Raw genomic sequence first — 23,406 nt, 5'->3', positions numbered from 1 at the left:
TTGTGCGACGCACTGAAGACTGTCAGCCAACATTAAACTGCAGCTGTCTGATAAAGCTGTGCTTTTGATTTTTACTCCATCGCACGCGATCCGAGCACCGTTGCCACAGACGCCGCACAGCTGCTAATTTTTTTTGCGGGGAGTGGACGAGACCACGAGCACTTTAGGTGAGTAAAAATATATTCCACAGTACCCGTGTGTTAATAAGCATGCATGTGCAGGTACACATGCTTCAAATATCAATAATGCGCATCAATTCTGTCACTACCCTGCTTTTGCGCACCACTTTCTTATATGCGTTTTTCTTGTTAACACACAGAGTACACACCGCTGTGCACAGCGCTCGCACACGCAAAGTCAGCTGATCTCATCTGATGCAGATCTGCTCCTTGATCAAGTGACATTTGTCCGGATTTTTGGCACCTAACCCTAACCCTAACCCCCCCAAGAAGAAATGGGAGTGAGACAAAACATTTTTTATTGAAAACAACACTGAAACTGAAACAGGCTGTTTTACAGCTGATCAAAGTTATGACCACATGCCTTCAAAAGGCCAGATCTGTGCAAAAATGTGGATTCATTGTCATTTTCTGTCAGGTAGTCACACTGTTATGGCGTTTGATGGCAAAGGTAAAAAACGTTCCCTTTTTGAACTTGGTCGGGTTTTTGAACTGCATAAGCAGGGTCTCTCACAGCACGCCATCGCTGCTGAGGTGGAACGCAGTGAGACGGACATTTGGAATTTCTTAAATGATCCTGACGGTTACGGACAAAAAAGTCAAGTGGTAGACCCACAACAACTTCACCAGCATTGAGCCGGAAGATCCAGTTGGCTGTGTGTCAGGACACTGGACGATCCTCAACCCAAATTAAGGCTGTTACTGGTGCCGACTGCAGCCCCAGAACCATCAGACAACATCTGACACTGAAGGGCTTCAAAAACAAAAAACGTCTTCAAAGGCCTCGTCTCCTTGATCGTCACAGAACTGACCGTTTGGACCAAACAAGGGAAACTGAAAAGTGGAAGAAAGTTTGATTCTCTGATGAGAACAAATGTAACCTTGATGGTCCTGATGGTTTCCAAGGTTACTGGCATGACAAGCAGATCCCACCTGAGATATTTCTACACCCCACAGTGGAGGGGACGCCATAATGGTCTGGGGTGCTTTTTCCTTCAGTGGAACAATGGAGCTGGGTGTCAAACGGCTGCTGGCCAATGTGGTTAAATAGTGCCAGAGCTGCTGAGCCAGCAGAAGGGCCTCAGTTCAAAGAAGAGGCGCAGTTTCCCGATGGCAACAGGTCGACTTTCACACTGGGTCTCCTCCAGCGTGTGCAGTCCAACACAACATAACCATAACCCAAGCATAACCTGGCTGTAAGGACTGCAGCACTGCAGCGCCCTCTGCAGAATAATGAGACAACAGTGGTCTTTTCATATATTCTTATAACTCGCCCACATGCAAAGACATTCAGATTTTTATCACTGTGCTCACATGTGGAAGTGATTATTACCGTTAACAGCGCTCTGAGTAAGTCCTCACGTTCACCAAGCTCAACAATACCAGGAGAGGGAGACGGACACACCTGAGGACAGTGAATCCACACACGTGCAGGTGACACATGATTGTTCATGAACCACACGGACCTGTTTAGTGCAGTCTGCACACATTTGTGTCATTTATTATTAAAATGTTCCAGTGAGTGGAACTTCACAGCACGATGGGACAAAGGTTAAACCAGCACAGCTCTCACATGAAATTTACTGATCACTGCTGGAAATCCGAGGGAGGGAAGGTTTGACAGACCGGCAAAGACGTGGGAGTGTTTGTCTGTTGTGCTGCATTCCAGTTCAAGAAGAAACTTGGAAAATTTCAACTTTTGAGCAGGAATTTTAAACTGGAATGCCCTTCGAGTCATGTTTCTAACTTGGACAGTAGATGGTCCAGGCTGGCTTCGAGGCAGGTAAACATCTGTATCACTGCTTGTTAAATAAGCAGACTCAGTCCAGCTGTGTGGGGCGCAGGATTGTTTCACACTGGATCACTGAGACCTGATAGAAACATCACCGTCACGTGAAAGCTGGAAAACAGCGTTCCCTGTGTGCTGTTTCATGATTACTGTGGATGAGCGGTGTTGTTCCAGAGAGAGGACACCGTCAGGTCTGTGACGTGCTTGTGGTCCCCCTGTGGGGGCTGGGAGAGCTCTCTGAATGGTCACCATTGCCATGCTAAGTGTGGACAAAAGAAGCCAGGGTAATGCTAATGATGGCTGCTCTGAACCCCCCAGGGGAGCGCAAGATCACATTTGGAGCCAGAGATGTGGGATGTGTGCCCCTCTCTACCCCGACCCCCTCTTCCTTTAATCCAGCAGGAAGTCTGGATCACTATTTGGAGACTCCATGAGGACGACCACAGACTGAGAGCTGTGGACTGAACCTCGCTCTTACAGATAAAGGCTTGTAACCTGACACTAGGCTCACCCCCGATCCAGCTGAAACCTGTCCTTCCTGTTGCTTTCTGTCCAGCCTCTGAGGCGACAGCACTGCTTTGGCTCCTGCAGCTTTATGCACAGCCTGCAGAGCTGATTGAGTCTGCTCTCAGCTGCACTTGACCGCGGTCAGTGAGCACCAGCAGCACCACCCGTTAGCACACGGTGCTCCCTCTGCTAACAAAGGACTGTGAGGCTTCCTGCACCAACCGACAGGATCCAGCTCTGCAGAAAGACGGTAACACACCACCACAGCACAGGTCTAATATATGCACGCACGGCTCAGTGTGAATGTGACCTTTAACCCTGATGACCGCAGTGTGCGGGTTGCTGTATTTCACAGTCAGTGGCTAACGTTTGGTCCTGCATGCTAACTGATAACCTTCCTGGAAGCTTTACCATCCACGGTCACAGCGTTTGTTTAATTCACCCTCAGTGTGACTGAAGGCTCCCACTGAGCATGCTCTTTGTTCCCAGTGACCACATGTTCACCCACGTGGCGCACACACTCTTCTTTTACATGACCTCAGTCACGTTTGTGTGTGTTTGCCTCTTACTTTGTTTGCATGCTTGTTGTTCAATGTCTGTCCAGGGCTGAGTTTGCTCTGTGGGGCCGATAGGTTGGTCAGGAAGTAGCTCTAAGGTCCGGTGTTTCAAGTCCTCCTTTAAGACTTTGTGTGATTTTGTAGTGTTGTCAGTTTCATTTTTGGCAGGAAAAAATCATCATTATTATTATTATTAATCAACCCAGAGAATTAAACCATGTGGATGTTGGATGAGCTGGGATAATTGAAATAGGCAATTATAACTCATTATTATATTTTAATAATAGGCATTTGTTACGTAATGTGATTTATATGATTATGTTAGTGTGTCTGAGGATGTTAGGATGACTTATAGTTTCCATTTTGGTGTGTTTTTGTTTGTTTTTAGATTTGCTACAGAGCTGATTTTTTTCTATTTATGTAATAATTTGAACTCTCTGAGAATCTGTTTACAAGGTACAGGATTCCTGGCATTCCCTCTTCAAGTGTGGAAACAACATAATTGCACATAAGATAAAGTTTCAGGAGTGAGCAGCAGTACAGATTTGAGCAGTACAAGATTAAAAGTGGCAGTTAGTACAGTACAGTACAGTACGGAGAATTTGTTTTTATTTTTTATTTTAACACTGATAAAGTGAGTGAATAGTGCAGAATGTAGAATGTACTTGAGCAGCTTTAGGACAGCTTCTGTGTGCATCCTGTGGTGTGTAGTGTGTGAGTGGTGGTTCAGGTGTCGTATGGCTCGATGGTAAAAAGAGTTTTTAAGTCTTGTAGTCTGAGCAGACAGACTAACGTCTGCCAGATGGTAACAAGGAGAACTGCTGATGAGCTGGGTGGCTGTGGTCCTTGATGATGCTGTGTGCTTTACGGAGGCACCGCTGCAGATAAATGTCTTGAATGGCAGGAAGCCTCATGCCAGTGATGTGCTCTGCTGCCTTCACCACCCTCTGTAGTGATTTTCAGCTGCTGGCAGAGCAGCTTCCGTACCAAACTGTAATGCAGCTCCTCAGCAAGGTCTCCATCTCACACCTGTATTTGAGGTGATGTTGGCGTTCATGCCAAACTTCCTCAGCCTCCTCAGGAAGTAGAGTCACTCGCAAGCTTTCCTGATAGCAGTGTCTGTGTGAAGGGTCCAGGAGAGATCCTCAGTGATGTTGACTTCAAGGAATTTGAAGTTGCTGATCCTTTCAACCTCAACACCATTGATGTAGATGGGCTGGTGTTTCCTGACTGGTTGTTTCTGGTAGTCCACTATCATTTTGCTTGTTTTGCTGATGTTGAGAGACAGGTTATTTTCCAGACAACACTTGTACAGCGCCATCACCTCCTCCCGATAGGCCATCTCATCGTTGTCTGTGATGAGGCCTATGATGGCTGTGTCATCCGCAAACTTGATAATGGTGTTGGACTTACGTTTAGCGACACAGTCGTGTTTGAACAGGGAATAAAGGAGAGGGCTAAGCACGTATCCCTGTGGTGTTCCTGTGTTTAGGTTGAGTGATGAGGAGGTGTGCTTACCCGCTCTCACAACCTGGGGCCTGTTTGTGAGGAAGTTTAGAATCCATCTGCAGATGGGTGTTGCCAGTCCAAGGTCGACGAGCTTCGAGGCAAGTTTTGAGGGGATGATGGTGTTAAAAGCCAAGCCGTAGTCGATGAAGAGCATTCTTGCATATGTATTCCCTTTTTCCAGGTGAATAAGGTCAGTGTGCATTGTCAGGGCGATGGCATCCTCTGTGGCTCTGTTTGTTCAAAAGGCGAACTGAAGAGGGTCCAGCGTGTCAGAGAGGGAGGAGCAGATGTGACATTTAACCAGCCACTCGAGGCACTTCATAATGAGGATGTCAGTGCAACAGGACGGTAGTCATTCAGACAGGAGACCACTGATTTCTTTGGGACAAGAATGATAGTGGATGTTTTGAGGGATGTGGGGACCAGTGACTGTTTCAGGAAGAGGTTTAAGATGTTGGTGAACACCCCTGCCAGCTGGTCGGAGCACGCTCTGAGAACCTGGCCTGGGATGCAGTTACAGCCTCACTGTCCTTCTGAGGGTAGAGGATCTGCTCCTTGTTGTCTTTATGTGCATCAGGATCCCCTGAGTTAAAGGCAGAGGTTCGCACCTTGAGCTTAGTATGATTGTCTTTATTTACCTAGAGTTTCTGATTTGGATATTTGCAGACGGTGGTTTTGGTGATGATATTGTCTATGCATTTATCAATATATCCAATGACAGAGTCTGTGAGTTCAATGATGTTGCCATTAGCTGCATTCTCAAATATCTGCCAGTCAGTTGTCTGTGATATAAAGTGAGCCACCTTCATCTCAGCACCCCTCTCTCAGGTCGCTGACCTCAGAGAATTGATTCTGTTCATCTAGACGTTTTCAGTGGGAGAAACGTTTCGGACACACGGGACACACTGATGTCTGACTTTAAAAATGTATGATTTCATAAAACAGTTTTACTGAGTAAAATACTGAGAAAGTGTTCCTTTAACTGGTTTAAAGTGGATTGTGCTAAAATGACATGAAGACATGAAATGAAATAAGCTTTGCCTTAGTTCAACGTGGGTGAAAGGTTGGAGATGGTAAATGGTAAATGGACTGGTTCTTATATAGCGCTTTTCTACTCTATCTGAGCACTCAAAGCAAGATGCAGTGGATGATAGGGTGTAGCTCGATATCGCTGGATCTCATGTGAACAGAGTGATTGGATTAGGGCTGCAACGATTCATTGAGTACTTCGAATAAGTGGAGTACAAAAATTCTCCACAGAAATTCTTTGACGCTTCATTTAATGGATGGCTCTGTAGCATTAAATGATGTAAACATGTTTCACCCACATGTGCGAATACAAACAAACCGGCAATAGAAATGTATTTAGGAGCAGCGCGTGTATATAAAGTGTAACCACATCAGGCCCACACAGCCCCCAGTTTTAAACAAAAACACTGATAACACAACAGCAGCAGTGATGATGACACGGGCACAGAAGCAGCTGCTCCTGTAACGACCATTAAAACCTTGACTGGGAACAACCGAGCGGGAGTCCCTCATCACAGTGCCTGATCAACAAACTGAGGTGAAGAAAAGCGAACTCTCCAGCTGCTCCACCCATCGCCGTTTGTTTTGCACAGAGAAACATCTGCAGTAAACCTCAGTTCAAAGGGTTTTGGGGTTTTTTTTGAAAATGAAACACATGAAGGGTGAAACAGAAAACACTGCAGTTTTTTAAACTGGAAGCCAATGAGCAGTTAATTTTGAAAGACCTGTATTTTTTCTCTTTTAATATTATTTATTTATTATTGCTCATCAACGACACAAAAGTATTTCTTACTCGATTACTCAATGGAATAATCGATTACTAAAATAATCAATAGCTGCAATGCTAGACTGGATATCCATGGAGGACAGGTGGAGATGAGAGGGCACTCGACAGAGCATACATTGGAGCTCCTCGAGGCATTTTGGGTCGGTTCATTTTGATTTTACTGTACCTGACATGGTCCTGGATTGGTGACCCAGTGTTTAGTGTTGTTCTTTGGATATGTCCATGTCCGATTCGGCCTGCACATCCTCGTCCATCCACCAAATCACACCGATTCTGGCCATTCACCAAACTACATCGATGCCCGCAATCCACCAAACCACACCAACGATGGCTGCCATCCAAGCCACCTGAAGCTCTTTGTCTCCATCATCTTCTTCATGGGGTTCCAGAAAAGGCCCTCCTTTGCCGTCGTCGTACTCAGGATCTGTTGGCCAAGGATCTTTGCCATCAATGGTGGCCTCCTAAACTGTGGTGTTGTCGCCTCTTCCTACAGTTGGCCTCCGGAGCTGCTTCCAGTACACCGTTGCTGCTTTCCACGTGGTTGGCCTCCAGACCCACTTCGCCCTCGCCTCTACCGCTTTCCACATGGTCAGCCCCTGAACTGTGTCTGCACTGCCGCAGCCTCCTGGACTATTTGGTTTTTCTTCTGGTTCCGTTCCTGTGTTTTCCTCTGTATGTTGTCGCGTCGCACCATCATGTTCCCTCACAGTGCTGTGTGTTTCCTCCGTGGGTCTTGTGATTCCCAGTTCGACTTTCCCAGTTCCTCGTGTAGTTCATTGTTTCTAGTTTTCGGTCAGTTTTCTTGTGTTAATGTTTGAGTTTTGTACAGCCACTAAAGCTGCCTCCCTGAGTTACTCCTTGGGCCATGTGCACACTAATACATTTTTCGTTTGAAAACACATCTTTTTCTGTCCATTTTGGCCTTCTGTCCACACTGAGACGGTGTTTTTGGTCAAGGAAAACTGAGCTTTTTGAAAACGCTCTCCAAAGTGGATACATTTGAAAACACATTTTTGGCCTGTGAAAACGCAGGTTTTTTGAAAAGGATGATGAATTTTAGTCATGTGATGCATTCATGTGACCAATTCAACCAAGATGGCGGATGGCATCGTACAGCAGTTATTTTGTTTGCTCTCAATTTTGACAGCCATATTAAAGATTAATATCAGTTCGGACATGCTCCAGATAGCTTTTCTTCAAATTCTTTAATTCTCACTCACTTTTGCAACTTTGTACTTTTGTGGTACTTGCAGCAACAAGTCCACCTCATTGTTAGTCCATTTAAAAAACTTGATGCTTTTCCTCAACATTTTGCCGCGACGTTTCAAAGAGCCGGAAAGTAAATAAATGGCAGACAGAAATAACGCAGGTCGAATCGTCTTGCGTTTCACGTATGCGCAGTACAGCAAAGTAAGTGTTTTCAGTTGTTTCAGTGTGGATGAACAACTGTTCAGAAATGATTGAAAACAATAGTGTGGACGCGGAGTGTTTTAAGTTTTCAAATTTATGCGGATTAGTGTAGACGTAGCCTTGGTTTCCCATGAGTCTTGCATTTGGGTCTTTCATCCTGCCGGCCTCCTGTGGAGGGGTGCTAGCCCTGGAGATCGACACACCACTGCCTAACAACAGGCTTGCTGATATGCAAATTGACAATTCATCAATGCCCATGAGTAATGCATTCATGTTAAATAAAAACATGCAGTTATAGATTTCAATATCTTTATGGTCTAAAGGTAACTGCCAGCAAGTGTTTGGATTGTGTTTGATTATCAATGAGGATCTTTTCTATCCCGATTAACAGGAGGAGATGGAGGAGCAAAGGAAGAGTTTAGAAATTGATTCTCCACAAGAGGTGAGGAGACAGGTTCATACACATATGCTAACATGAATTCAGTGACATTGTCTCAGGACTGCAGGTTCACCGATTAGTTTCTGTCACTACAGGAACAAAGAGGCGAAAATGGGCAGAGACCTCAGCACTGCAGTGGGCCTGACAAAGCTCACCCACCAGCTGCAAAGGGAAACAGAGTGCATCGTTGTGACGTCTGTGGAAAGGCTTTCACCAAGATGGACCACCTCAGAAGACACCAACACATCCACAGTGGGGACAGACCCTTCAGCTGTGAGCAGTGTGGAAAGGGTTTTAATTGCATTTCTAACCTAAAATCACACCAGTTCAGTCACAGTGGAATTAAACCATTCAGCTGTGACCAGTGTGGAAAGGGTTTTACTCAGTCGAGTGATTTAAAAAAGCACCAGCTCGTCCACAGTGGGGTTAAACCATTCAGCTGTGAGCAGTGTGGGAGGTCTTTTATTCAGAAGAGTGATTTAAAACGGCATCACTTCGTCCACAGTGGGATTAAGCCATTCAGCTGTGACCACTGTGGAAGGGGTTTTACCTGCGTTAGTAAGTTACGGAGACACCAGCTCATCCACAGTGGGGTTAAACCATTCTGCTGTGGTCAGTGTGGAAGGAGTTTTAATGAGATGAATGATTTAAACAGTCATCAGCTCACTCACAGTGGAGTTAAACCATACATCTGTGATCAGTGTGGAAAGGCGTTCACTTGCATTAGTAAATTAAAACGACACCAGGTCACCCACAGTGGAATTAAAGCATTTGTCTGCAGCGAGTGTGGAAAGGCTTTTACAGAGAAGGGTGATTTGAAAAGACACCAGTTCATCCACAGTTGGGTTAAACCATTCACCTGTGAGGAGTGTGGAAAGTCTTTTACTTGCCCGAGTAAATTAAAAACACACAAGCTCATCCACAGTGGAATTACAGCATTCACCTGTGAGCAGTGTGGAAAGGGTTTTGCTTTTGGTGGGATCTTAAAGAAACACCAGCTGATCCACAGTGGGGTTAAACCATTCAAGTGTGATCAGTGTGGAAAGTGTTTCACTAGCAGGGGTGATTTAAAAACACACCAGTTCACCCACAGTGACGTTAAGCCTTTCAGCTGTGAGGAGTGTGGAAAAGGTTTTGTTTGCCATAGTAGTTTAAAAAGACATCAGCTCATCCACAGTGGGGTTAAAGCATTTGTCTGTGGGGAGTGTGGAAAGGCCTTTACTGAGATGGGTGAATTGAAAAGACACCAGTTCACCCACAGTGGGGTTAAACCATTCAGCTGCGATCAGTGTGGAAAGTGTTTTAGTCAGAAGGGTGATTTAAAAAATCATCAGCTCCTCCACAGTGGAATTAAACCATTCAGCTGTGGTCAGTGTGGAAAGGCCTTTACGCTGATTACTAACCTACGGAGACATCAGCTCACCCACAGTGGGGTTAAACTGTTCAGCTGTGGTCAGTGTGCAAAGGCCTTTACTCATAAAAGATACTTGATAAACCATCTGCAAACCCACTCTGGACATAAGCAGTAAACGTGTGACGTCTGGCTTATAGACCAAGTATGGAGCTATAAGCCAGTACAGTTTGTAAAGACAATCCATATTTACAAGTGCTGTGACTTTGTGTAATAAAGTGGGTTTTTTTGGAAAACTTTGTTAAGATGTGTTTCGGGGGGGGGGAGCAACTTCATTTGCAATCAAACAATACAGTTAAGAACTTTATTTTTCGATCCATTATCAGTTTCAACATTGTTTACGCTGAATTTACTATTATGATTTATTGGTTGATTTCCAAATGGATAGTGGATGTTCTTAAATTTTAAAACAACCCTGTCAAAGGAAAAAACCTTAGAGAAGCAAGAAACACAAACTCAAGTTATGGCATGTACATGGGCGAGGCTTACTGCGTGGCAAGGCACAGGCAAGTCGCGCAGAGCCTCAGTCCGTTCTTTATTTTATAGCAGAGAATAGATTACGCAGCATCTCTAGGTGGAGCATACGTAATAGAAAAACATCTCTAGATATGGTTATCGCATGAATGGCCGTTATCCATAAGACAAGAGGAACTAGTATCTTTTGTCATATCAGCTTCAGGTTGGAACTGTCTCTGCCTGAGCGTGTGTGACTTTGTAACTTCCTCACGCATGCTTCTGTTCCTTAATCTGTAGGTTGCAGGCACATCATGTTCTCACAAGAAATTATACTTGAGCAAAATAAAGGTTATCAAAGTAAGTAAATGTAAAAATCTCTTAACAAACCCATTTATAAGAAACAGTTTTTATACCTTTACAGTATCCAGGAGCTGATCCAGGATTTCCTCGCTGACAAAAACAGTGGTATCAGCAGGAAACAATATACAATTTAAATCAAGACATTCTATAATTAATTTAAATACAGTATAAAAGTAAAGGACTAAGTACTGAACCTTGTGGTCCACAAATTTACAATTGAGCCGAGTAGGTACTAGTGGGAGAGGGTTATAAGAAGGAAGGAGGCCAAGGACTAGTGAGTGTCAGAGCCACTAACCAGGATGAAACAACAAATACCCAATGTGTACCTCAGGAAGATGGCCACAACTGATCACGTAGTTAGCACCTCAAGGAGTAGACACCTGATAATGAAGAGGAGTGAGATGCAGAACCATCATGGAAGCACAGGCCCTGCACGGCATGTCCAGCAGATAGGAGGAGCGGATAGTGAGAAATCTACCAGTGGCTGGACTGGAAGACATTGTGCTCTCATATGTGCAGGGCATTTAAAAACTTTGGGGGAGTAAATTTGATTTTACCCTGTGAAAAATGTTTTTCATCCATGAGACTGTACATGTTTCAACAGTTTATATAGTGTGGGATAAACTTTGGATTATGTGTTACATGCACCGAGTTCCTCTTTAGAAAACAGGAAGTTGAATCAGGGGTTCAGATCTCAGCAGTTCTTTGATTTAGCAAATATACATTCACATGCCGTCAATGAAGAAAACACATTTCTCCCTGCTTCAAAATAAAAGCTGTGCACGCTGACCTTTGTTTTGAAGGTGTGGACTGCAGCAGGGTCAGTAGTGACTGGGTGAATGTGGTCTGTGAGGATGTAATCTAAGTTTTTAAATCTTCTTTACAGATTCTCACAGGTTCACACACAGAACCAGTGTGGAGCACGCTCACTTCTCCTAAAGTGTTGCTGTAATACACACTTACACACCTCCTGCTGTCATCAGCTCGACTGTTTCTCATCGATCAATCGTGTAGTTCAACAAACTTCACAGGAAAAAAGACGAAAATGTTGTAACCCAGAAAAGCCTGATGTAACACTAGCCCTGTATTTTATTATGTTTAGTAAACAGAGGCGCCCTCTATCAGGAGCAAATGTTCACCCCTCCCTCAGATGGGTTCTGCTAGAGGTTTCTTCCTATTAAAAGGGAGCTTTTCCTTCCCACTGTCATAGGGGTTCTGTGACAGTGGGAAGGAAAAGCTCCCTTTCAACAGGATTGTGGGATTCCTCTGTATTATTGCAGGGACTCTACCTTACAATGTAAAGGGACTGTTGTTGTGATTTGGAGCTACATAGATAAAATGTAATTAATTGAATCCCAGCCCCTGGAGCTTGGATTCAATTCAATACATCACTTTTCTTTTTTAGCTTATCTTACAGTGGTGTAATGGTACTTCTATGTAATCCTGTGGTTTGTATAGTGGGGAGCTTTGTACTTTAAATCAGACAGAGGTTGTACAGAATTCACACCTGTTTTTGTTTGTGGGTTTTTTGACCGCTCAAAGCTTTTTCCACAACCCAGAATGCCCAGTAACCCCAACACATTCGTGCTGGTTCCATGGTGGTTCCAGTGCTGTGGGTTTCTTGTACCAGTCCATCAGATGTGCTGAACCTCTGATAGACTGTTTTCAGGTGAGATGGTGCTTTCAATGAGCCTCAGTGTGTCCTATACCACCCCATCAGTGGAATCACCTTCCTGCAGGGGTCTCGGACAAATGGTCCTCCGGGTACTTCTGGGTAGCTCTTCAAAGATTCACACATGGCTGTGTCATTATTTCACACATTGTAACATGGCGTGATTGGTAAACAGAAGCCTGTCCTGGAAACCGACTAAAACTAACGTAAAAATACGAACTATAAATCTAATCTGCCTAAAGTAAGAATTGTCAGAGGAAAGTGTTCTTCCTTGAAGATTTGAGTAGTTTTCATTGTATCTTTGGAAAAGAGTAACTCTGACTTCACCCTGAGGTCTAATCTAGTCATTAATCCATCAACAACACTTTGATTTCCTGTGGAGGACAAAAAAATAAGGAGAGTGCACTGAAGGCTGATGATTGTCCATGTAGAGAACTTACTAATGTGATTTTTCTCATGAAGATTTTCCCCATAAACCGCAGTTCGGATGTGGCAATATGTATGCGTGATGTGATCAAAGCCAGACTTCCTCTGTGATCCATAAAAGGAGCGCTTCCTCGGTGACAGCAGGTAGTCACTCAGCTCCTCCAGCCTGTAGCATATATAAGAGCTTCTCCTCCACCAGCCTGAGACATGAGGAAGCATGAAGACTTTGTGCCTGAGTGCTCTGCTGGGCCTGGCACTCACAGTTTACTGTGTGCCGATATCTCAGCTCTTCGAGAAAGATGCAAGTTTGGCAAAGGTACGTGTCCTCCTTTCTGCAGCTTGTACGTGCAGATGAATGTCTGACCAGTTCTTTCCTGCAGAGCTACCTGAAGGCGTTCTTCAACCTGTCCTGCTGTCAGACGGAGGAGTGGCCCACTGATCAAGAAGCTGGCTGAGATGCAGATGTTCTTTGGTCTCCAGATTACTGGGACTCTGTACGCTGACACCTTGGCACTAATGAAGAAGCCCCGCTGCGGTGTTCCAGATGCAAACATGGCCAGTTTCTCCACTTCTGGAAGCAGCTTTAAATGGCAGAAGAACAGAATCACGTACAGGTGAGTGATCCAAACACAGAACTTGTGACTCCTGAATCTATCCAATGATATTCTTCAGCATGTTCCTGTCTGGCAGGATAGAGAACTATACACTTGACATGTCTGTGGCGAAGGTGGATGACTCCATAGAGAAAGCTCTGCAGGTGCAAAGTCACGCCCCTGAGGTTCAGAAGAATCTATGGCAGCATTGCTGACATCATGATCTCCTTCAGCCGCAGTGGTGAGTCCACAAAGCACACAGTAATATTATCCCATAAAGACCAATGCAGTCTTTGGTGTGTGTGTTTAGTCTACCCTGATTACCATCCAACAGGTCATGGTGACGGCAGCCCCTTTGATGGCCCTGATGGCACTCTCGCCCACACCTTTGGCCAGGGCCCTGGGATTGGAGGAGATGCCCATTTTGATGATGATGAAACCTTCATGTTCCGCTCAAACACAGATGACTCTGTGACTTTGTTCCTGATTACTGCTCAGGATGTGACCTGACTACCTTAAACTGTGACCTGTGGTTCTGAGTTTTTGCTCTAGGCTACGTCCTGTTCTTGGTCGCTGCTCATGAGTTTGGTCACTCTCTGGGCTTGTCTCACTCTGATGACCCTGGCGCTCTCAAGTATTCAATGTACTCGTACAGTAACCTGGACACCTTTGTTCTGCCCTGGGATGATGTTAAAGGTATCCAGTCCCTTTACAGTGAGTCTTCACTTCTTCCTTTATCAATGAAAAACTTTCAATTTGACCAGAACTTGTGGTAACACTCTACAACACAGTCTACAACTAAGGGCCTAATTCCCCTGTAATTTTATGGAATGGATGCAATTAATTATATTTATCTATAAATAATTAAATAACAGACACGCTAGAATAAGATGGTAACAAGTCAGATTTGTACAAGGAACAACTACATAATTAAACTAAGTTCAAGTCCAGCTGATGTTTTTGGTAATTTTGTGGAAAAAAACCCCCAATATAACCTTACATTGTAAGTACACTGTACTTTTTCGGGGCCGAATTATGGAGTGAATTAACCTTGGCTAACTTGGAGGTATTTTATTACAAAGTTTAGACTTGCTCTGCCATTGTGAGACTAGATGGGCCTAAAAATGTTGAGTCATTATTTGATTAAGTGAACTTGTGCACTAGCTTGTTTGTGATGTCACATTGATGAAATGACCTCCAGGTCCAAATGATGACCCTGTCGAGCCTGGCCCTATGGCGCCCGTCACGCCTGACGCCTGCGACTTGACGCTGGTTTTGGACACTGTCGCCATGCTGCTAGGAGACATGCTCTTCTTCAAGGGCAGGTAAGTAAAACAAATCCACGCGGAGCGTTCTTCTCCACTGTGGTGCTGAGATGATTGTTTGAGTGTGGTCAGGTTCTTCTGGCGTAGCCACCCTAGCTTGTGACCCCTCAGCAGGCTCTCATCACAAACTTCTGGCCCGATGCTCCAGTTAGCATCGACACTGCGTACGAGAGTCCTTCTTTTTAAACATCGGTGTCCATCTGCTGAAGCACGCTTCATCCCTCCCTCACACAGGTCCACTCTGAAGTCCTCTTCACGTCTGTTTACAGGTCACCGCGTGTGGGCGTTCAGCGGCTATGCCCTCGTGACCGGGTATCCTAAATCCATACCCAGCTTCTGTCCACCCACGGCAGTGGAGAAGGTGGATGCCGCCCTCCATGACCCACAGACCAGGAAGACTATTTTCTTTGTAGGCAGCAGTTACTACAGGTGTGTTCAGGTCACACCTGGAGAATAGCAGGTAGCGTCACAGATGTTCCACCTGCCTAATCCCATTTCTCTTCCAGCTATGACGAGGCCAGGGTTGACATGGATGACGGAAACCCCAAACAAGTGGATGAGACCTTCCTGGAAATGAGCTCCGGAGTGACAGCAGCTCTGTAGTACAGAGGTGAGCATCTGTCCAGCTGTTTTTAGGGTCCTTGGGTTGTAATGCAGCACTAACAGGTGACGTGTGTCCCGCAGGTTTCTTCTACTTGTACAGTGGACCGTACATGTACGAGTTCAGCCAGAGGATGCTGCTCTGCGTGCTGAGGAACAGCTACTTCCTGTCCTGCTCCAAACTCTAGACCCTTAGACGAGTTCACACAAAATCCCAAATTTAAAGGAGAAGAAGAGCCGATCATTTTTAATGATTTCACTGCTCCTATCACCAGCAGCTCAGGTGTTTCTGTAACGTCACTGCTTTATAAAGTTTTCAATATAAATTTACCTGTGGCACAGCCGTCCTTGTTTATTTGCTGTGAGTCAACCTGTGAACGTCACACACATCAAACACAAACCAGTTAAATACATCATGTCCAGGTATGTTACAGCCTGAGGTGGCACAGGTACACACTACGGTATTTAAGGGACAAGTACAACTTTACTTGACTAAAGGGGCAAAAGTACTCAGAGTACAGAACCAGCACCTGTATGTTTCAGGTGATACTCATATCAGAATAGGGTAACACAAACTTTATTTAAACTGAGGGTCTGACTGAAGATGGCCTTTATGGCCTTTAACATCTGTTGCCTGCTCTGCCTCCACACCTGGACAGGTAAACAAGAGTGTACAGCGGGGTTTGGCAGATTGAGGAATCACAGGATTGGTAGTAGTGGTGCATCATGGGAAAGAGAGTCAGTCAGAATTAAATTAATAAAATAAATAAAAGTTGGTATTAGCAGGTTGGACTATTATGTAGAGTGGGATGAGAGTGCCCTCTGCTGGACCTGTGAACAAACTACGAGCAGCTGCTGATCTTACTTTGAATGGAAACATTGAGTTTGAACCACACAGACAGCCAATGAAAGCGAAGCTGGACAGGTGTGAGTCCTACCTGTGGGTAACCCTGGGACAGGTGACAGAAACATCTGCTTTCATATGTCTAAGAGACAGGAAACTAATGCAGTGCTTTTACATAAACGCTGTGGTTGTTTGTTTGTGTCAGTGATGTCATTATAAAGAGCTCATCATTTAGAGTAACAGAAGGTGTGATCTGATCAGAGGTTTAAACCAGTACATCTGTTCAGGTACAATGTGAAGCAGCGACCGTCTCCTGTTGTGTCCTGAGCCGAGCTTCAGGTGAGTCTCACGAGCGCCTCAAAAACAGGAAGTGAGTGGAGAACGGGTGACTGTTACCAGAACTGTACTGTACTACGAGTACACCAGGGCTGTACTTGTATTGTGTAGTACTTTATAGTAGTAAAATACTGTACTATGATCAGTTCAAGTAGAAGTGAAATAAAAATGGCTGCGGTTACAGAGGAGTGTGATGTCTGAGCAGGATAAAACTCTGATGATCTTCACTGATTGCTCTGATTGCATACCTGCAGGAAGGCTAGTGTTTGCTGTTCTGGACATGCTCAGACCTGCAGTTCTTCTAGCCCTGACTGGCCAGTTGATGGTGTGCACTCTGCTGAGGTCACATTTTGGGATTGCCAGGGATCGCTTGAACCCCCACGGAGTACTTTTTTACAGTAAAAAAGTTGCCGTTACTGAGGTCACATCAGTCTGATGACCTGCTGATGTCAATACCTCAGCTCAGGGGCGATTTTAGCCCATTTTTGAATGAATCAAAGCACCCCCAAAGATTTCTTACTTCTTTTGACAATATTTGCTGTTTTTGTGACACACTACTAAAAATATAAAAAGCATACAGTACTTGGTTGAGACGTAACATTTCAACAACAAAAGTATAGATACCCCCCCCCTCCAAAATGGGGTTTGTTCCAGCTTGCCACTCCCCAACTCTGGCTCCAGCACCGTTGCTGCCAGAGCAATGGTGGCTGAGATGCAGCGGAGCGGAGGTGGAAGTGCCTGGCTTAAAACAGGACATATTAGCTGCATTTAACCTTCAGTTTCTCTGTATATAGTTAGGTAGGAGTCAGACCATGTTTCTTTTTAGCTTAAAAACATTACACCCAGGTAACCTGCAGTGTTGAAAACTTGTTTTCCGACGATGTTTGCTACCCTACAATCCGTCCTGCTCTGTAGTAAAATCAGCGACATTTGACCGTCCTGTTGTTCCCGTTGAAATGTATACAGCCTATTTAAAATCTAAAACTTAAAATTGTCCATAGGCTACTGTTGTTACTACTGTCCTGTTTGTAATGGATACTAACTAGCTAACTGACTGGATGCCCATTAACCTTATAACTCCTGTTGTGTGTGTGTGTTTGTGTACAGAGAGACAGTTCATAATCAATATAAGGAAATCTTTTCAAAAAAAGGAGCCACATTCAGGTAAAAGTGTAAAATCAAATGATCAGTCAATAAAGGATTATGTTGGATCAGTGTTTCAATATTTATATCTTTTATTAGATGTTCATGTTGTTTGGTTATTTGCCTTTTGGTTGAAAGTACACTGAGAGAGTACTTTTTGTTAGTGATCTTCAGTGATGGGAATAACGGCGTTACAAGTAACGGCGTTACTTTTTTCAGTAACGAGTAATCTAACTAATTACTATTCCTATCGTTACAACACCGTTACAGTTACTAACAAGGAAACGCGGTCCGTTACTATTTTTCAACAAACAGACGGTTGAAACTGTGTTCAGCTTACCGCATCTTATATCAGCTGCACGGAAGTAGCTGTAAGTAATCTGGACGCTAGCTTTAAGCAGCTGCGCGCTCCCGCGGACGGCAATCACGATCACTGTCTAGCACAACACCTGGAGCTAAGGAGGCAAAACAATCGAGTGCTGCTGTTTGACTGAGGAAGAATAAAGTAGTCGTGGTAAGTCAATCACGTGACCACTTAAAGACAAAGCAACAAGGTGCTATATACCAGTTTTTAAATTGTGTCCACAGGCCACGTAAAACCAGAGTCGTGATAAACAAGATATACGGCGTTTTTTCCTCAATAGTTTCGCCACGTTAGCAAGCACTCTCTGCTTATGCGCAAAAAACAAAACAAAACAGGGGAAGTTTTAGGAGTGACGTCGAGAGAGAGAGAGAGAGAGAGAGCAGAAAAAGAGAGAGAGCGAGTTTTGAGATGTGAGATTTGTGACGTTTAGCGTGTTTGGAGTGTGTAGTTAATGTGTTGTCTTGTGTAGTTAGTGTGTAGTGTTGTGGATAGTTTTGTGTTGTGTGTCAGAACAATGAGGCGACTGCTGTCTCCAGGTAGAAACAGCAGTGATACACCTGCTGCTGTCAGACCTGCAGGTATCAGGCTGTGATGTTCTCCTTTATAGTGGACAGAAATTATTTTTTTTGGAGAGGCACAAATAATTTGTGTGGCATCTTATTGAAGAACAGCTGATTGTTCTGTAAATAGTTTGAAATGGTTGTTTAAAAAATCAAGGTAAATGGATGCAAATAAATTTGTTGTTTGCAAAACTTGTGCATAGGATTTTAAAATTGACAATTAATATTTGCATTTGAAGTTATGAAATATGATTCATTAAACATGTTTGTGGTTGTTACAGTAAAAATGTAACTTTTTCTACTCTGATTTTATGGTTTTTGTCTGATTTTAGATCAATTCTGGTTATACAGTATGACAAAATGAGAACATAACTGTAAATTCAGGCACGCAAGGTTGTGCTAAAAAGAATGATACCAAACAAGGCAAAGCAAATAGTTGTTTTTAAAGGTAAAATGTGGAGAGAAAATCAAGAGTAGTAAAAAAATGGCCAATTATACCCTGGACCCCAGGGGGTTAAACGTTCTTTGTTTTTTTTAAAGTAACGCAATAGTTACTTTTCCAAGTAATTAATTACTTTTAGAATATTGTAACTCAGTTACTAACTCAGTTACTTTTTTGAAGAAGTAACTAGTAACTATAATTGAATTACTTTTTCAAAGTAACTTGCCCAACACTGGTGATCTTAATAGTATTTTTTTTTCATATTAATGTAATCTTTTCATCTAATTGAATACAATCTATTTGTGTATGATTGTCAGTCCAAAGAGGGAGAGAGGAAAGAGGGGAACATGAGGAGAAAGGTCAGGAAGAACCAGGTAAGAAAACAGACAGGGAACAGTGACAGGCAAAACAGAAACCGTTAAACTGACAAAGAGAAAAAACCTGATTTTACTCATACAATCTAGAAGTTACGTTCTCCCTATATTAAAGCTGCTATACAGAATCTTCAAAACAAACTGGGTTGAAACATTTTTGACCCTCTTTAACAACATTCCAACATACCATTATCATTGATTGGGGAGATTAAAATTAATGATATATTTTTATGTGGTTCAGCCACAACTCTACTAAAACCTCAGCCAGTAATAGGTAGGCTAACCTTTGGACCGTCCAGTTGTCTGTATGACTGCAGTACGTGCACCACATTTGTACACTATCAGAAAGTGCCAAACAGCCCTGGTGGAGTGAGGAGCTGTAACGAGAAGCAGAGTGCTCTGTTTATATTCTAAAAATGTTTTAAACTAGCTTGTTTCAAAGATTCTGTACTGCAGCTTTAAATGTTTTCCAAAAGTACACATACACTTACCTTATCAGTGTTTCTCAAACTTTTTACAGTGTCTACCATTGGGAAAATGTCGAGCTCTCCCAAGTACCACTATGAAAGTATGAAACTCATAAATCTTACAACACAAAATTAGTATTATTAAATTAGTAAAATTGGTATCTGCAGTAAAGATTTTTTCATACATTGTATACATTCTACCACAGGCAAAGTTGCCTCCATTTTTATATTTTTTTTTATTAATATTTTGTAATACTTTATTTGTAATAACTTATTCTGTTTTGGGAGTATTTTTTATGTATCTGTATTATATTATACATACTCATTAAAAGTGAATCTCTGTCCAAAAAATGCACTCAGTTTACTTTTTACTCACTATGAGCATCATTCATTATTCTCCCCCAGTAATTAAGGTTAGAATATGTATTTTTTTTATTCCAATCCATTCTTCTTTTGCAGCATTCAAATAACCTTTATCAGATTTGATGGTTTTGTTACAGACTTTTAAAAAAGTGTTTTGTTTTTCTTTCACAAATGTGGGGATTGAATTGTGTTAAAATGTACAAAACAATGATGTCATGTTTTGTGATGAGAACCCAGGCACAGAGAGACTTGATGAATTTAAGAATCTTATGATTTAATAAAGAAATTTACAGACTTGCACAGAGATGGTAAAATTATGATGACTGATAATAGAGATGAAGACAACAGACGACGAGGACAGGGAGGAACAGGGGTTTAAATGCATCAAGGAGAGTGTCATAGAGAACTTGGGAGAACTGGAGACATTTAAGGATGCAGGGGATGACAGAGACAGGGAAGAAGTCTCATTGTGATGTGTAAAGTTTATTTTGCCTCGCTGGGCAGCTCTCTTTGTGCTCAGCACCCCCAAAGCTCAGATAGCAGCGTTCATCTTACTCTCCGTGGAGATCAGGCTGGGGATGATGGAGATGATGATATACATCATCAGTGACATCATCAGTGCCATCAGACAGCAGGATGACATTTTTGTAAGATGAAGGTCTGACTGTTGGGTGCGGGTGGAACTGTGGATGATGTGATACTGATGCTGATCCAGGACCAGCTGAGCTCAGGTACACGGTGAGATGCAGAAACACTGAAGCACCCCAACACCTGCAGGAGTTACTTTATCAGGTTACTGAGGAGGACTCAGACACAGCCATCATGAACCAGACTATCGATTATTCATGTCTGACTGATCTGACATCAGTCAGAGGAGCAGCTGAGCTGGATCGGTGCTGCTGCTGCTGATGGAGTAACCATAGATAGATACAGGTAATATTCACTTTATTTACACAGCTCCAAAGCCACGGTCTCCTCTAATGATTTACTAAATAAAGCTACAGAGCGTGCTGCCTCCTCATTGGTCGCTCCAGAACGTTTGTCACGTGTCCTGAGCTGGACTCGAACCCGCGCTCTCCGGCTCTTGTAAGCAGCTGTTTTTAAATAAAGTTGGGGACATCCTCCTCCTCCTCCTCCCTCTTCTCCTCGGGGCGGAGCGGCAGCACTCCTCTGAGGAGGAGTCTGTCTCCTCCTATAAAGAGGATCCTCGCTCTGCGTCCTCCCTCTTCTTCTTCCTCCTCTGGCGGATCCTTGCGCGTGTCCTCGTGGTTACTCTTCATCACCTTTATCATGGGTTTTGGTGACCTGAAGTCAGCCTCCGGCCTCAAAGTGCTCAACGACTTCCTGTCTGACCGCAGCTACATCGAAGGGTGAGTGCCGGGAGCCGCCGTAAAGCGGTAGAAACTGCGGCATAGCCGCCGCCATGTTGGGTCCATGCTGAGCAAACGGGCTAACGGTTAGCTGCGTTGATTCAAGCGCTAAAGAAGGGAAACAGGAAACGGGACGGTAAACTGGCGCGAGAAGTGCACCGGGTTTGGAAGGAGGGTAGGGGTAGGGTAGGAAGGGTCCGTGCCGCGACCGTTTTTATTCACTTCCGTTTGACGTGACAAGCTGTTAGTCTGTTAGCCGCATCCTGCTAACGGCTGCGAGTCTGCGCACTGTCCCACGTGGATGGAATGAAGTCTTGCACCTGCTCTTGGAGTACCCCTAGCCATGGTCATGTGTTCTCTCCTCAGGTACGTACCCTCCCAGGCTGACGTGGCGGTCTTCGAAGCTATTTCGGCTCCGCCCCCTGCTGACTTGTGCCACGCCCTCCGCTGGTACAACCACATCCGTTCCTACCAGAGCGAGAAGAGCAGGTGAGCGCTGCTGACATCGTGGGGTGAACAACGGTGTGCTCCGGCAGCAACTAAACCTCGCCTCCTGTTTCAGTCTTCCAGGTGTGAAGAAGCCCCTGGGTCAGTACGGGCCCCCCGGAGTGGCTGACACAACCTCAGGCTCCGCCCCCACCACAGCCAAAGACGAGGACGATGATGACATCGACCTGTTCGGCTCAGATGAGGAGGTGAGGAGGTGGCGATGTCACCATGATGCTACAGCGTTGTCACTCTAACCTTTAACCCTGAGTTTTGGTTTAAAAGGAAGATGCTGAGGCGACCCGGCTGAAGGAGGAGCGCCTCGCTGCCTATGCCGCCAAGAAGGCTAAAAGTAGGTCCGCCCCCCTTGCAACCAATGCGTCATACAGACTCTGTGATGATTAACCAATCACCATCTTTCGGCTGACGCCTGATGGATGCCTTTTCTGCCTGACGAGTCCCGCCCTCGCACGGCTCGTGGCTCGCTCCATTTCCACAGTAACTAACCCCCTCCCCTCTCCTGCAGAGCCCGCAGTCATCGCCAAGTCTTCAATTCTATTGGACGTGAAGCCATGGGACGACGAGACGGACATGGCGAAGCTCGAGGAGTGCGTACGCAGTATCCAGATGGACGGGCTGGTGTGGGGCCAGTGTGAGTACTACTGCAAATACTGCATACACTATTACACCCACCACTGTGGGGTTAAAGTATTACACACAAGGTTGGAGTCAGTATCCGGATGGATGGGCTGGTGTGGGTACTGCAGAGTAATACTACTGGTAGCACTGCAGTAGCATTAAAGTAATCATTGTACCAGATGATGTGGTGGTAGTAGTAGTGTCTAACACGCAGTAGTAGTGACGTACTGATCAGTACTCTGTCAGTTAAGTCATTGGTAACGCCGTGATCATTGACTATAGATGAGTACTGATGGATCAATGGAGCTGATCAGTTATTGGGTGACTCGGTATACCTGTGACACCTGAAGTATTGATTATAGATCAGTACAGGCTCATTTTGATGTTCTGATCTGTTTATTGATAATGGGTTATTGATCAGAGTGGGTGTGATTCCTGCAGACACTTGATTATTGATTTGTGTGTAGAGTATTGATCAGGCTCACTGATGATCTAACTCACCATCTTTCGGCTGATCACTGATCGACTCTTACTGATCTGAGAGCTTCTGATCACTGACCAATAACCCGATAGCTGCAGCTTGGAGTTGCTGATCGCTAACTGTGATTGATCTGTCCTGCAGCCAAACTGGTTCCCGTGGGTTACGGCATCAAGAAGCTGCAGATCAACTGTGTGGTGGAGGATGACAAGGTGAGTGGCCTGTTATTGATTGCTGATTAGGTGCCTGTCAGGTTGATTAGATCACCTGTGGCACTCCTGCAGCAGTAAATGCTGTTGCCTGTGTGTGAGCTCACCTCTGTGATGTCATCTGTCTCAGGTGGGCACCGACATCCTGGAGGAGAAGATCACGGAGTTCGAGGACTTTGTACAATCGATGGACGTCGCTGCATTCAATAAAATCTGAAATAAAAGCTCTGCACCACACACTGTGTTTGACTCACCTGTACACACACTTACACCTGTTGGTTA

The 23,406-nt window shown here is 44.4% G+C and overlaps 3 protein-coding genes across 6 annotated transcripts; all 3 read left to right on the top strand.

Moving 5' to 3' along the window:
- Positions 1-1,799: 1,799 nt before the first annotated feature.
- Positions 1,800-12,912, top strand: LOC100699708 (gastrula zinc finger protein XlCGF26.1). 4 transcript variants are annotated; one of them, XM_025899015.1, is made up of 4 exons: positions 2,025-2,725; positions 6,851-6,945; positions 8,159-8,209; positions 8,302-12,912. In XM_025899015.1, the coding sequence occupies exons 2-4, from the start codon at positions 6,943-6,945 to the stop codon at positions 9,733-9,735; spliced, it is 1,488 nt and encodes a 495-aa protein (XP_025754800.1). In that variant the 5' UTR covers positions 2,025-2,725; positions 6,851-6,942; the 3' UTR covers positions 9,736-12,912. The 4 variants fall into 4 exon arrangements, with proteins under 4 accessions (XP_025754801.1, XP_025754800.1, XP_003458678.1 ...); XM_025899016.1 differs by lacking the exons at positions 2,025-2,725; positions 6,851-6,945 and adding an exon at positions 1,800-1,962; XM_003458630.5 differs by lacking the exon at positions 6,851-6,945.
- LOC100703220 (stromelysin-1-like) lies at positions 12,749-16,654 on the top strand. The gene is given in 10 exon segments (XM_019354652.2): positions 12,749-12,847; positions 13,012-13,145; positions 13,204-13,295; positions 13,435-13,575; positions 13,677-13,820; positions 14,326-14,378; positions 14,425-14,449; positions 14,719-14,878; positions 14,956-15,059; positions 15,134-16,654. Coding segments are annotated over 10 exon segments (1,056 nt in total). The 3' UTR covers positions 15,238-16,654.
- Positions 16,655-21,059: 4,405 nt separating this feature from the next.
- Positions 21,060-23,361, top strand: eef1b2 (eukaryotic translation elongation factor 1 beta 2). Its single transcript, XM_003458634.2, has 7 exons — positions 21,060-21,312; positions 21,679-21,801; positions 21,875-22,007; positions 22,084-22,150; positions 22,325-22,450; positions 23,060-23,127; positions 23,255-23,361. Exons 1-7 carry the CDS (start codon positions 21,233-21,235, stop codon positions 23,339-23,341), a joined length of 684 nt encoding a protein of 227 aa, XP_003458682.1. The 5' UTR covers positions 21,060-21,232; the 3' UTR covers positions 23,342-23,361.
- The last annotated feature ends 45 nt before the right edge of the window (positions 23,362-23,406 follow it).

This window comes from Oreochromis niloticus, linkage group LG15 (assembly GCF_001858045.2).
Source record: "Oreochromis niloticus isolate F11D_XX linkage group LG15, O_niloticus_UMD_NMBU, whole genome shotgun sequence".
Lineage (NCBI taxonomy): Eukaryota > Metazoa > Chordata > Actinopteri > Cichliformes > Cichlidae > Oreochromis > Oreochromis niloticus.
The sequence above is the reverse complement of the archived record's forward strand: the minus strand, read 5'-3'. Positions and strand labels throughout refer to the sequence as shown.